This window comes from Labrus mixtus, chromosome 5 (assembly GCF_963584025.1).
Source record: "Labrus mixtus chromosome 5, fLabMix1.1, whole genome shotgun sequence".
Classification (NCBI taxonomy): domain Eukaryota; kingdom Metazoa; phylum Chordata; class Actinopteri; order Labriformes; family Labridae; genus Labrus; species Labrus mixtus.
Genome location: NC_083616.1, coordinates 22,363,563 through 22,378,221, shown reverse-complemented (window position 1 = coordinate 22,378,221; position 14,659 = coordinate 22,363,563). Strand labels below are relative to the sequence as shown.

The following is a 14,659-nucleotide window of genomic DNA, read 5'->3' as shown; positions in this document are numbered from 1 at the left end:
AAAGGCTGAGTCAAATTGGCAGGGATATCAGTTTAGAGCACTGTATTTTTTTGTAATTGAAATATCAATATTTGGCGTCAGGGACTCTTTAATTGTAACACACGAGTCAGGATAGCGATATATTGTTGAATCAACAATAATCTAGAAACAACTGGCAGCAGATATGATAGGTAGAGGAGTGCTGAGCAATTCAACCAGAAGACATAAGGATACAACAAGGAAATGTAAAATAACTGATTATAAATTGACTTTTCATGGTCCCACTGACTCATTTAAGAGCCATCGCTGTTTAATGTGAGCAAAAATAAAAACACGCTCGAATCAGTTTGACAAGAGGAAGTTAAACATTCTCTCATAAAACAAAGATCTGGCAGAGTTTTTCTGTTGGCAGTCACACTCTTCTCACCGTGATCCAATCTTTTGTTTTGCTGACGCACAACTTGTGATTCCACAGAAAAGTCAAACAAGCTCGTACCGTAATTGTAGGATTTCTTGGGGGAAATAATGCGGTATTAAAAACATGATATCTCCTGAGCTCAGCATTCTCATGTGGGGCAAAGGTGAGCGCCTAGACCTTGTCCCACATTGGAGAATGTAGGCCAAACCTCTTGGTGTTGATTTTCTCTCTGTGTCCAGAGAGTGAAATGGAAATGTGTGTGTGTTTGGGGGGGGGGGGGGGTTCTGAGCTTCTCTCTGCGGGGTAATTAAGATCCTTATCGTTCCCGGACCAGGATGAGATCATGACCTGCAGTGGGAAAGGGTGTTTGTGTTCAGGAAAGTCCAGACTGATTGGCAGCAGTGAGACTGAAACATGCCGTGATATGCATCGCTCTGCAGGAGGATGTTAATGGTCTTATTGTCACCAGCTGAGGTTCTGGATGTTATGCATGCAGGTTATGCATGTGCACATCCATAATTGTATTGTTTACAGTTGTGGCAGAGCGATGTTATCAAGACGAGGAAGCAGAAAGTTACGGAAGACACATTCATGTCATTAACAGGGTGGGGGGTTTGTTTTTAGAGATGCACTTATGATATGTAGAAACATCTGTCTCTCTTGTTCTGTTTTTCTCTCACTTCTTACTCACTTGTGCTGACTGCAAGTTTTTGTTGTTCCTCTGCAGCTCACTATGAGGTTTGTTTCATGAGCTGTACCAGAGGATGAAATAGTATTGGAGCAAAGTTAAAGCCTTCCTGGCCCATGTCAGGCCTAAGTAATGGTTTAAAATCAGCGTGTGGGAGGGCTAATTCACCAAAAGGTTAATTTAGAAGCTGTTTGAGAGTTTTTTAATCTTCATTTAAACTAGAGAAGTTGTGTTAGAGAAGGAAAGTGATGCACATTTTATTTCAAAACACATCAAGAAAACTAAACCAAAGTTAAACATGTTGGCTTTGCTGCGTCTTAGGTCAAGATCCAGTCTGAACATGTATGTATTTTCATCATCTGACACTTTCCTGGTTCAGGGAGCAGACACAGCATGTCAGTTTAGTGACGTTACACCTGTTCTACCCATCGTTTGGCCTTCTCCCGTCGGCCATCAATCACTCTGCTCTCCATCCCCCTCTTGCACCTCTGGTGAAGTGGGGCCACTGCCCTTTCCGCCGCTCTGCATCACAGGAATGTGGCATGCAACACACACACACACACACACACACACCCACACTGAGGGGATACATACCCCCCAAAGGCTGGATCGTGCAGCTGGTGTGTGGATGTGCAGAGCAGCAGATTTAAAGGTCTCACACTCAGTCGTGTTCATTGGGTTGGTGATGTTGGTTCATACTGAAGGGTGTAGCTTATAAGATGAGATAATGTTTCAGAATTATTGTAAAAAGACTTCTTCTACTATCTCATTGTTGACAGCTGTCGTTTTTAGAAAAAATAATGCAGATCAACCTGCAATTAACCGTCATTCCCAAACACTGTAAAAGTTCAAAATATTGTAAAGCCTGTGCCATTAGGTTCAAAGTCAAGCCTAGATGTTGCTAGAAATGTATAATCCGTCTTGTTTGTACAGCTCTAACAATTTCAGATTCCAGTCAAGATTAGTTTTACTGGACAGCCAGAGACAAAGAGCTACAGCTGACTGTTTCTGCCTGTCTGTGCATCATGCTGTGAGCGGATGATGACTCATTCACACAGACGCACTCATACACAAACAGTAGCACCGATTGATTTTACAGAAAGGAAAACTTTCATTTCACTGTAAATTCACCTTCCCTTCAGTGCTGTAATTTCTCTCGTGCCGCTTGAAGCTTCACGTCAGCCTGTCAGCCCACAGATGCCCTTAATGATCCTTAACCCGTGAGACCTTTAACCCCTCGAGCCCTCTCACAGTCGGGGTGTTATACCCTGAATCGGCCTCTTCTCTTCTGTTGTTTTAAAGTGCTTTCAGGCAAAAGAGATTAGTACTAACTGGAAAAAACATTTGCATGAATTTTATGGCTTGATGAATTATTTGGCTGTGTCAGATTCACACTAAAAGTCCTTTGCATAAAGTTGTGTCTGTAAATATTCAATACCCTCTCTTTTTTTCCAACTTGTCTAAATTACAAATAACAAAACAAAATAGTTAATAGTATTATTTGTGGTGATACAAGCTTTTGATTGTATGAAAGCACAGACTATTTTAAGATGTACAGAATTATGAAAAACTCCTTGAAACTGTGCTGAACATCTCTGTAACCAAAAAAAGTAATGTGTCTTATTTGAATGAAATATTACTTCTTGGTTTGTCAACTTTTAAGGAAGCTTTTTTCAGATCTGCCCCAAAGTATCTCCAGCATCAAGGAATACCTCAAGGCTCTGTGTTTGACCCCTCCTCATCCCAATGTACATGCTGATCAGAGCTTCTACATCCACCCGTTGTTAGCTGTAACCTTCTGTGAGCCAAGCTAAGCATCTACTGGCTGTAAATTTACTGTAAAAAAATTGGAGGTGTCAGTCTTCTCATTTAACAGTTAGATATCCATAATATACCATTTCTGAAAATATTTAACTACATCTTAAGGTAAAGGGCCCCCCTCAGTCGTTGTGATATAATGAACCAAGAAGAGTCCCTAGAGTTTAAATTGTTTTACTTAAACGATTGCCATGGACTCCCTGGTATAAGTCTCACTGTGTTCTGCCAAATCTCTTCAACAGGAAATATTTTTTAACAATCACAAGCTCTATTTCCAACCCAGTCAGCCAAGTCTCTCCACAAGGCTTTTTATCTTGGACCCCTCTGCTTTATCAAATACTTTCTTTCCCTTGGTCAAATCATCCATTGCCTAAGTCCTAAAAATCTGGATGTCATTCAGCCTTCTCAAGATAAGTAGCAGTAAAACAGAGCTAAGTGTTACGGCTCCGAAGGTTCTGCAAATGATGACTGGAGATCTTTATCTTGAAGTTATCAGCTGCTCCATCTGAACATCCACAGATGTCAACAACCTGGTTGCTACTTTGGGCTCTGACCTATAATTACAGTTATGCATCAAATCAATCAGTAAACTTTCTTCTTTCTACCACCTGAAAAACATCCCCAGACTCCAGCCATCACTCTCTGACTCTGAGGTAACGACAAGACATTTACAAAGGAATCTTGTCTGTGGTATCCAGCAAAACCCTGGACAGGCACTAATATTACAGAACTAAGATGCCAGGCCTCTCATCTGCACCATTATTTGGCAGCGGATAACCTCAACCCTCACCCTATCACTCGGTCCAGGTCAAGTACTGAACAACATTAAAAATCCTCCTCTTAAACTATAAATCCCTCCATGCCCTAGCTTATCTATCAAACCTCCTCCACCTCTACACCCTTTCCAGGAATCTGCTATTCTCTGACATGGACCTGATCATCATCCCCCACACAAGTCTGCAGACTTTGTTTGGAAAATCCATTGGCACGAGCCCTTTTTGGATTAAAATTCTGCAACAGCGCTGTCACAACGCCATCATTCTGTGGTTCCAGCGTGTGGTTTCACATTGTGTTACGGTGTTGTGGAAGCGCGAGAGGCACAACTCTGCCTGCTCTTACGTTACACATTACCCGAGTATCCCCCACAGAAACGACTTCGCTGCACCATTCCACTTCTGTGTATTGCACATTTCAGATGACGTGTAATGGGGCTTAATATATCCAGACTTCAAATGGCAATAATGTAAACGACATTGGAATCTTCCTTCCAGCAGATTCACTGCCCTAACCCATTTTTAGACACTTCAGAAACAAAAATTAAAAAATACCTGTTCACTAAGGCCCTCAGCCTGTCGTTTGAACATCCGAAACAAACACAGTTTGTATTATTGTGTGGGTTTGTATCACTCTAGCTTAACCATGTGAAGGCTTTTCTTGGTACAATCAATCTTTAATCGTAAAGTATCAAAACATAAAAAAGTGATCTCAGGACAATCTACATATTGAGCCATTTATGCCATAACATTACAATATTAATCCACCATGAACAAGCACTTGGCAACAGTGACTACAGTCAGAAATGTTGAACAGATCCAGACTTAGAAATGGACAGCAATCATAAGCGATCAGCTACCTATTCTCATTTTAAAAACAATTAAAACAATTAAAATAACCATGACCCAACGGTGACATTGACTTTGAGGAATTATAAACAATGAGGAACAATAGATTTTTTTGCATATGTATTTAAGATAGAGGATGTTTCTGTGAGCATTGGTTAAAGCAGCTTGTTTTTTAACTACAGCGAGTTAAAATGTGAGAAGTTCTGTTTATTGATGGATGGCACCTTGAGATGAACCATCTCGTTTTCGAGGGAGTCCAACACAAAAAGCACAAACCAGTACAGTGTGATACAGACACAGTCATGCACAACATACACACATAAAGGCTCTCACCCACCCGTCCGCCCACACATCCCTCCCGCAAAGCCACAGCACCCATGTTATGTTAGTCACATTATATTTAGGTTTAAACAGACACTCGGATACCAGGGAGGCAAATTAAAAGGGGCTTAAACACAACAGCTTCATCATTCTTTTCTTTAATTCTCAGTGGTAGGTGGTTCAGTCATGCTGGACTCCTTTCACTGGATGATATGCACTGCAACGTCCATTCTTAAAAACACACTGTGGCCCCATGCACAAAGAGAGTGAAGGAGCTGAGAAAGAAAGACAAACGGGACGTGGCATGGTTTTGGTTTTCTTTTTTTAATAAATGTGACTTTCACGTATCACAAAAGTGACAGCGTGATTACTTCTTGTCCTCCAGCCGTCCTAACAAATGTGAGCAAGTGTTTTCCTGCGAGATGCAATTAGCTAGGAAACAACAGTATCCTGTTTGTGTGTGTTGGAGACAGGCTGTTTGTGTAATCAGCCACTGTTGGCCATATCCTATGTTTGATGGGAGTCCAAATTAGCGGTAAAGTCTGCAGCTAAAAGCAACACCGTCTGTGTCACTTTGCCCAAACTGATTGAAAACATGACAGTGGTTTAGTGTCGCTGCGGTTCTGGATGCTAGAGGATTTTTTTTTCTTACTATAAAAGAGACTAACTCCACTTACATTTTGCTTACCGTGCCAAATCAGAAATGTCTCCTCATCTCACCCAGACATTCCTTCTGCTGCCGGGCCTCTTCAACTCAGCAGAGGGTTGTCAGTCAGTCACCACTTTGTCTGCTCCAACTTACCTACATTGTCTGTGTCTGTGTCTGTGTCTGTGTGTGTGTGTGTGTGTGTGTGTGTGTGTGTGTGTGTGTGTGTGTGTGTGTGTGTGTGTGTGTGTGTGTGTGTGTGTGTGTGTGTGTGTGTGTGTGTGTGTGTGTGTGTGTGTGTGTGTGTGTGTGTGTGTGTGTGTGTGTGGGAGATGTATGCAGGATTTATTACATGCTTTTTTTCATGTCCTTCCATGCTTTTCTTTTAAGTGGCCGCCATATGATGATGTACTGTACGGAAAAATGATCTCACTCAGACCGGCATGAAAGGAGTTGAGACTCCCCCTTTCGACTTCTCCTCTCTCATATTTGTGAGATAAAACCTTCCCTGTTCACTCTATTTATCGTTCTGTTAAGAAAACACTTCATTTGTGGTTGTAAAACTCTTGTAAGCTTGTCTCAAATTGCACAGGGTTATTTAAATATTGTGTAGTTTGGAAAAATATTTGGCTGTTCTTTTCATAAATATTAAGGTTATGTGAGCCTCATGCACAAAGTTAATGACCATTGAATATCACTCACTTACATTTACCCTTGAGAAATCTTTGAACTTGCGATATCAGGGCACTTAAGGACAGTTCAAAAACAAATTACTAATTTTACATTGAAAATCCATCAGCTCTTAGGTTTATATAGTGGCAAATTGTTACTTATTTATACAACCTGCAGTTATAGAGATTGTTAAAGGAGTCCAGTAACCCAGGAGTGACCAGGCTGACATGCTTAGCCATAGTTTGCAATCCATCATAGCCGAATACTGAGTTTGTTGTAGTAAATAGGCAGCCAGGCGAGCTTGCATTTAAAGCAGTTCATTTATTACTTTTTCAGTGAATACCTATAGTCCAACTCCAGTTACCACCAACAAACATGGTGGGGGTGGGGGGCACTGACTACCCAGGGCGCCAATGGAGGAAGGGACCCTTATTATTATTACCAGAATTGTAAACTTTGATGTAATTCTGGTTAAAATAAAAAAATATCAATGCATGTTTTAATACCAGAGAACAAAATAAAAAAGAAGGGTCACACCATTTTTCTACATCACCTCAGTTGTAGCCTTACAAGCGACACCCATACAAAAAGTACATTAAGATGCTAATTTGACTCTTAAATATACCATTATTATTGTCTTGGATTCATGTTTTTTTTCAACCTGATGAGGGTTTGGTCTCCTCCAGCTTTGTCTGTGATTTTTTTTGCTGACTAGGTTGTGTGCCTTTACAGCTGAAAGCAGTTTCCTGTTCAGCTGAGAATCAGGATGAACAATAAGGGTGGCAGAGTGAACTAAAATGGGTAACCTTTGGGCCAGACAGCTTTTAAATGAGTTACTTTGTGTAGCTGAGAAAAGCAGCTGAGCCATGTAATAATTCTGTTGGTTCTATCCTCTTTCACTTTCACAGCTCATTTTAACATTTGATTTCATACTATCATGAAAAATGTTGACATCATTAGTATAATCTATTGTCTTTAAGTTTGTAAAAAGCCAACTTTGCTACAATAATTGACATTATCACGAGGCCCAGTGCTCTTTTTTTCAACTGCAGCTTACTGTATCATCTTGTGGAACATTTTAGTCACACTCTCCAAAATAACAGCCGGGCTATTGTAATTTTTTGCACACGACAAAATCTTATAGCTTTTTACTTGTATTCTGAATTTGAGCATCTGATGATAACATACCCACGGTGCACATCTTGTTGTGAAATGTCTTCAATACAGAGAAAAACAAATGGTCAAAAACATGCAGGATTTGTTTTACTCCCCCAGAAAATAGCCTGACTATTTTGGAGACTTTGGCTTTTTAACTATAAACAATATTTGTCACACCATTAGCGGGGTTAAATGACTACATTTTGCTGATGAAGGCTGAATGGAACTGAACAAGGTAATGAACGTTTTCTGTTTGTTTTTGTACATACACGTGAATTCCGTTGTACCTGAGTGAGTGTGTGTGTGTGTGTGTTGTTCACCATTGCTTCAACCCGACCACCAACCTTCATACACACACACACACACACACACTCCACCCATCCTCCTCACCCTCACCCTCCATGTTCCTTCCTGTTTCCTGTTCCGCTGTCCTCTGCGCAGGAAGCCTGGTCCTGTAACAAAAACTTGTGAGTCACCAAGCTGTAAACTTTGTAGACATTTGCTGCAGAAAAGAATGTGGTTTGTTTTTTTTTCTATTTGATCTCCATCTCTTGCCTCTAACCAGGCTTTGCATTGTGTCTCAAACAAACGGCTCATGGGGTCTTTAAACCTTGTGTACACAAAGCCACATTTGTCTTCCACGTTTTACCACCTGCTGACTCTTGGCTTTAATATCAGTGAGTAAGCTCCATCCAGCTGGGAAGTCTGGAGACTGTATGCACCTGCTAGCTCTGATGTAAGCGTGAGTCAATAGATAAAGACATAAATTAGGACTCCTTTATTTTTATGACTCATGTAAACCGCTACAGTCTTGGTATCTTTGAAGAATCCATGTCATTATGTTTAGAAAACTTTCCTTAATCTGACCGATTATGTGCTGGTGTGAAGAGCTTTGGTTTGAAGGTTGTGACCCCTTTCGAATATGGGGATCGCAGGGGGATTCTGCTTCGATGAGATCATGCCTGGTCAGTAGCTAGAGGGAAGTGACTTTTTTTTGACTCGCCTGACCTGACGCCAGATTCAGAGTTCAGAGTTCAGGTCATGAAAAACTACGTCCTTGCAAAGCCCCCTTCTTCTTACGAAATTGCACGACCCTCTCTGGCAGCTAGGCTGAGCTGAAATCAGTACGCAACCCGACAGACTCCTGACATGACCTTCACCATGTCGCCCTCGCCCTGCCTGGCTGAAAGAGGTCAAGTTTAGGGGTCAAACTGGCTCTTCGCTTGTTATGCCATCCGCCTCTTTGAGATCATTTTTGTGAAATCAGCACTATTTCTGATATTTAACAACCCAATTGTTTATACCTGTGTTTTATACTTCTTTAACCAGAGGCAGTGTTTATGTTTTTAATGTTCATTTCCCAACTTAACATTTGCTCTTTAAATGAAACAAATGTGTTTCATCTGTCGCTGTTCATTTTGCAGTGACCACTACAGGCTTTGAGTAAATCCCCCCCCCCCCTCCCCCCTTCATCTTCTAGACTGCTGTACATAGGCTGTGTGTGTGTGTGTGTGTGTGTGTGTGTGTCCGAGCCTGCAAGAATGTCTGCTGGCCAGTCCTTTTATTAGGCTCATCCATACCACCACATTATAGGCTCTTGTCGCCAGGCAACTGCAGGTTCTGGCTGGTTACCATGGCTAGCGCCAATTGAGTGACGTGGCTAGCCCTATTTGCCTCTCTCTAAACTGGAATGAGGGTCTTTCTAAAGGTGCACCCCCACTTCAACTCTCTCTCTACACATACACACACACACACACACACACACTCTCACTTAACCCCCTCGCTCTTACACACCCTGCGCTTCGTCACCCTCTGTGCGGTGACTAGAGCAGTGGAACTAACAATCCGACAAAAACATCTCACTGAGGCGGACCAGACTGGACCCTTTAGGGAGGGTCTTTGTGTTGAAAAACCCATACAGACCCCACAGTGGGAACGCCTACTGTACTGGGAACACTGGGCAATACTCACAAAACGGCATATCAAAGTATTCTTAATACCATTATCTTATCTAATACAGATGCTTTAACTTAGTTATGACATAAACAATTTAAAAAGTGTGTCAGCTGCACTGTAGCTTTAAAGGCTTGAAGATTTTGTCTCAGTATTTATATATATATAATGCTTTAGTTGTTTTCTCAATACAGGATTCATACAGGATATAAGGTCATTAAAAATGATTGTATATAAATAGCCATGGTTAATTTCTCAAATAGTTTTTTTTAAATTGAGAAATAGTCCAAATCCCAAATATTAATGTGTTTAATATCAAAGGACAAGAAATAAACCAACAAATCTTCAAATTCTATAAACTAGTAGCAGTGAACTTTTGCAATCTTTCGCCATAGAATGACATAGATTATTAGTAAAACTGTCAACCATTAAACTAATTGATTTGTATATGTATTACTTCAGCCCAACAACAAAAGCACCTCTTGAAAATAGAAATAAGGAAAGTGTTGAATATTTTCTAAATTATGATTACAAAAATCACAATAGTTCAAGCCACGCTTTCTCGTCTGTTCCAGACCTTTAAATGTTTATCAGAGTATGAAGTTCGCTCTTCAGAATTGTAGAATAAGCGTGTATTTATATTTTTAGTTTGGATTATTAGGTGAAGTATCGGTTTACAGCAAAGCCAAAAATTAACTTTCTTATTTAACTGTTTGGGCAAAAACAGATATAAGTGCTAAAAATGCAAAGTGTTTATGAAATATTAACAGTCACTGAGCTGCAGGTCAATAGATACAACTCAATGACCACAGAGCAAACTTCTTCCATGCATTAAGACAGCATGAAATACTTCAAAGCTAGAAAATGAGCACAAGTTAAGTAGACCATAACTTTCTCTCTTCATAACCAGCATTATCGTCCATATGCAATCAATATAGTGATTATAGGCCATATTTAATACACTTACTGTGCAGAAAAAGGAGTTGTTTAAACTTAAAAAGTTAGAGTCTTGGCTGCCTCATCATTTTAAGGTGACTGAATTTGAGATGATGCGTTGAGATAAATTTGTATTCAAAATGAAAAAAAAACATTCATGGTCAGATGTATTTGTTCTTTTGTACTTCACTATTATTTACAGTTTAGTTGTTTCATCAACATTGTATTAACTTTTAATTCATAGATGCAAATATTACTACAATTTTAATTTACTTCATTCTTTGTACGAGAGCTTTTTAAAAAGCTTTGTTCCCTATGCTATGAACATTTCAGACCTGGGAGGATGTGACGGTGATTTTCATCGGGCAGGTAAAGTTGCTGATATCGTGGAGGCATGACACATGAGGGCCTAATAATTTTTAGTCACATTTAGTCAGTAAGGCTTTTTTAACTGATGTTATAGAGGTGATTTGAGGGACAGACACAAAACAAAGCATTTAGGTTGTGAGGAATATTTCACAATTTGACTGACAGAGAAACAATATCCCTTATGCCTGATTGTATATTTTTTTAAATGCAGAAAATGTTATAATTATTTCCTAGATTGACCCCCTTGACCCCACCCTAACTCAGCCACCCCCCCCAGAATTTTGGTTTGCATGACGCCCCTGACATGACTAATAGTTTTACAGTGTAAATTGCTTTAGAACAAAAAAATTATTGAGTGGCATATCTTTAGAGGCTTTCTTTTGGATTTGTAGTAATCAAACACTCCCCAGACTATATGAAGACTTTCTGCATGGCCATATTTTCAACTTGTAAGAGGGCATATGACCGGCTAAGATTCTTAAGTGACCAGCAAAACAAGAATGGATAAGCTTTCGTAATCCAGTCACAGTTTTACATCAGAGGACTGTTACTTGTGGACTGAAATATCTTTTGTAATTGTGTCACAAGTTTAAAATTCCTGTGTCTTTAACACCTTTATTACAACATTTCCAAACGTCATGTGTTGATAAATGAAGCAGCTGTGGAAAAACTAATTGCTTCAAAGTGATGGTGTGTAATCTTTTGTCCTGAAGCCCATCTATCTTAGCACAGACATGGTGGAGGGAGATGAGGCTCTGACGACTACTGAATGGAGTGACTTGCGGGAAGACGATTCCAGCAACTTCTCCACAGCTCCAATTTGGACGCCTTTCATTGACCGCGGACGGGGAGGGGTGGGGATGGTCTGAAAGGGTGGAGGTGGTGGGGGTTGTGCAGTATTGTGAGTTGAACAGCATAGCCCCCCTCTAGTTGAATGGGTATTGTCATCTGGATTTCTATGGCCAACCAAAATACTTTCTCCCGCCGTGGGGGTTTATGGATACATGGTGGGAACGGCATGCATTACGCACAGCCGTGCAGGGCATTCCTGACCGACACAACACTTTAACTAAAGATTTCAGACAATATACTCAGTTTAATCTTAATAAAATGAAACAATATTGCATCTTCATACACGAATAATGAATCATTACATAGAAAAAAAAAAAAAAAACAGAGGAAAAAACGTTTATTCCTAAAATGTTTTGAAAAGAAAAAGAATTCCTGCAGTGTCGATGATGCAAAAACGTCGCAGGTGTTCAGTGCAGCCGAAAAACATACGGTAACTTTTCACGTTGGGACCTTTAGATCCAGTATCAGAGACCCTACAGGTCCAAAATTTAACTGCAAAACTTGAAAAGTCTCCGGTCTCAAGCAACACAAAAGCCAGTCCGAGATACACTTTTCTTCTTCTTCGTTCTTTGTCGCTCTTGGACATTGTTGGAGTGCTCAACATCTCGCAACTGAAGGAATTGGTTCTTTGTGGGAGTGCAATCATTCTCAGTTACTGTACAAGTATGTGCTGACAATGCACATCACGGTAAAAAGAAGTGTAAATATTCAATGGCAAAAGTTCCTCTAGAAAATAAAATCTTTGCAGTTACAACAGTACACAACTCAAAATGCTAATGATAATTTCAGATCACAAAAGCAGTACCTTATAAGATACTCCTTTTGCCTTGAGCTACCTCTTGTGGTTGACAGTCTTATTTTTTAATCTCTTGAAGATCCACACAAAAAAAAAGTTGTGGTCCGAGTGTGTTAAGGAAGAGCCAGTGTAAAAACAGCAGAGGTGTTTTCAATGATTTTCACGATCTATAGAACAAAAACAGCAGGTGCAAAAGATAACGTTCGTCAAAAACAGTTTTTCAAAAGATCCTAAGTCACTTTTACGCACCTCCTGATGTAAGCCAAACGGCTACACATAATTCCTTTTATCATAGTCCCCGTTCTGCGTTGCCCTCTTGGTTGGTGCGTACTTTACAGAGTATCCAGAGTTCCCACTGGAGGGACAGGAGCAGCACAGCAGCGATCCACCGATCAGCAGCAGCGCTGAGGCTGCCCAGCCGATGTAGAGCGCGGCGCCGATCTCCCTCTTCTTGGATGAAGGCACCTGCGGGTTGTAGAAGTCCGTGATGATGTTGTTGGCCATCCAGCAGATCGGCACTAGCACAAACAGCCCGCTGATTATGTAGATGACACCGCCGGCGTTCACCACCCGGGCTTTGACGTACTCGGCGCGGATGCAGTTGGTACACTGCGCACCCGCGATGACAACCATGAGCCCCAGCACGCCCATCACAGCGGAGATAATGGTGAGCGCTCTGGCCGCCTGCAGGTCGTGGCTGAGGGCGAGGATAGAGTCGTGCACCTTGCACTGCATCTGCCCCGTGCTCTGCACTACACACGACATCCATAAGCCGTCCCAGATATATTGAGCCACCACGATGTTGGCTTCGATAAAAGCCGTCACCTTCCACATGGGCAGCCCGCATGAAACCATCACTAGGAGCGAGCCAATTACGCACAGAGCAAGTCCCAGGATTTCCAGTCCGGCCGACACCATTTTCGCCCTTTATGTTCTATCAAGTCCGCCTGAAGCTTTTCAAACTTTTCCCTATTTTCTATTCTTGAGAGCAAGGTGTATTTTGGCTCTTCTTCTCTCCGCGCTGTATGGACCGTTGATCGTTTGTTGCGCGTCACCTACCACATTAACTCTAAGATGAAAGAGACCGTAGCTCTGACTCTCTTTGTTAGTGTGGACGATGTGAAAACAACTGGAATCACAGTAGCACTGGACCACGAATATCTGCAGGGTGGGGGGTGTGAGGGGCTCGGGAAGAAACTTTCCTCCAATCGGCTTCGACCGCATCCACGCAGGACCAATGGAAATGCAGGGAAGTTGTGAGGCTGAATAAAGCGGTCCAGAGCGCATTGTGCGTTTGAACAGTTATTTACAAAGGATGGAGAGTGCAGGAGAGGGGGCACGGGCGCACAGGGGGTGAGTTAAGGGTACGTAGCAGCTCAAAGTAGTAGTTGGATGAATCAAGGCCCTTGTTATTGATTTTCAGACAGGAGGCTGTCTCCATGTCTGTGGAAGCAGCATGGTGTAGCCAGAATTTCAGAATCTATCTAAATTTGAGCTAATCCCAGAACTGTAGACAGAACATTCAAGAAAATATCATATTCATTCGAATGAATGAAAACGAGGGAGTGAAATCAATAAAAATAAAAATGTCTATAAAATTCTACACAACGCATAGACTACCATTGCACATTAAATACAATAAACAATTTTAAATTAAATTTACCTTATGTCATCCTTGATACAATTGAAACTCCTCCTCTTGTAAATAGCCTACGTTGGTTGGCTACTAATTCCATAATGGAAATGATTTTAAGATGATTATTGTTTTGTTTATTTCAGTTTAAGAAGGCTACAAGTGATCTACATGAAAATGTTTTGAATGTGTTTTTTTTATGTTTATCATTTTCTGGTGGTAACTGAGTAAGCAGAGGATAATATGTGAAATATAGGCCTAGGCCTCATGACTTATTGACCCTTATTGCAAACAATATGCCTACATTTGTTCAAATTTAAACTAGAAATATCCTATCAATTGTTGTTTATTGTGCTTTAGCCTATACCATTCTTTTTAAAATTTAGGCTAGAACCAAAACTTGTCAACACATATTATTTTAATTTGCCTATTTTTATAGAACACTTATTTTTCTGTAATATTAAGTAGCCAGCCTGACTGTGAAGAAGGCCTATATAAAAAAAATAAAACAATATATAACGAATAATGCTTAATTTCCATCAAAATAAAGATGATACCACATACATATTAATATGGTTTGATTAATATTGTATTTGGCTATCAAATCTAAGTCCACAGTTTATGAACTCATTATTCTTCAAACCCATTACAGCTTGGCCTTTCACATTACATCAGGCCTACATCATTCTAACAGTATGAAACTTTTCCCTCTTAAGTTACGAGCCGACAAGCACGGAGACTGTAACTCTTAGGCAGCCATGTTGGATCTAACACGGTAGGACGTCTCTCGGGTCAGCC

At 40.7% G+C, this 14,659-nt stretch overlaps 1 protein-coding gene across 1 annotated transcript; it reads right to left on the bottom strand.

Annotated features, from left to right (window-relative positions):
• Window positions 1-11,656: 11,656 nt before the first annotated feature.
• cldn5a (claudin 5a) lies at window positions 11,657-13,370 on the bottom strand. Its single transcript, XM_061038610.1, has one exon. The coding sequence runs from the start codon at window positions 13,144-13,146 to the stop codon at window positions 12,499-12,501; it is 648 nt and encodes a 215-aa protein (XP_060894593.1). The 5' UTR covers window positions 13,147-13,370; the 3' UTR covers window positions 11,657-12,498.
• Between the last annotated feature and the right edge of the window lie 1,289 nt (window positions 13,371-14,659).

What these genes read in the sequence shown, in the direction of transcription:
- cldn5a (XM_061038610.1), bottom strand. Translation starts at nt 13,146, where the DNA reads ATGGTGTCGGCCGGACTGGAAATCCTGGGACTTGCTCTGTGCGTAATT.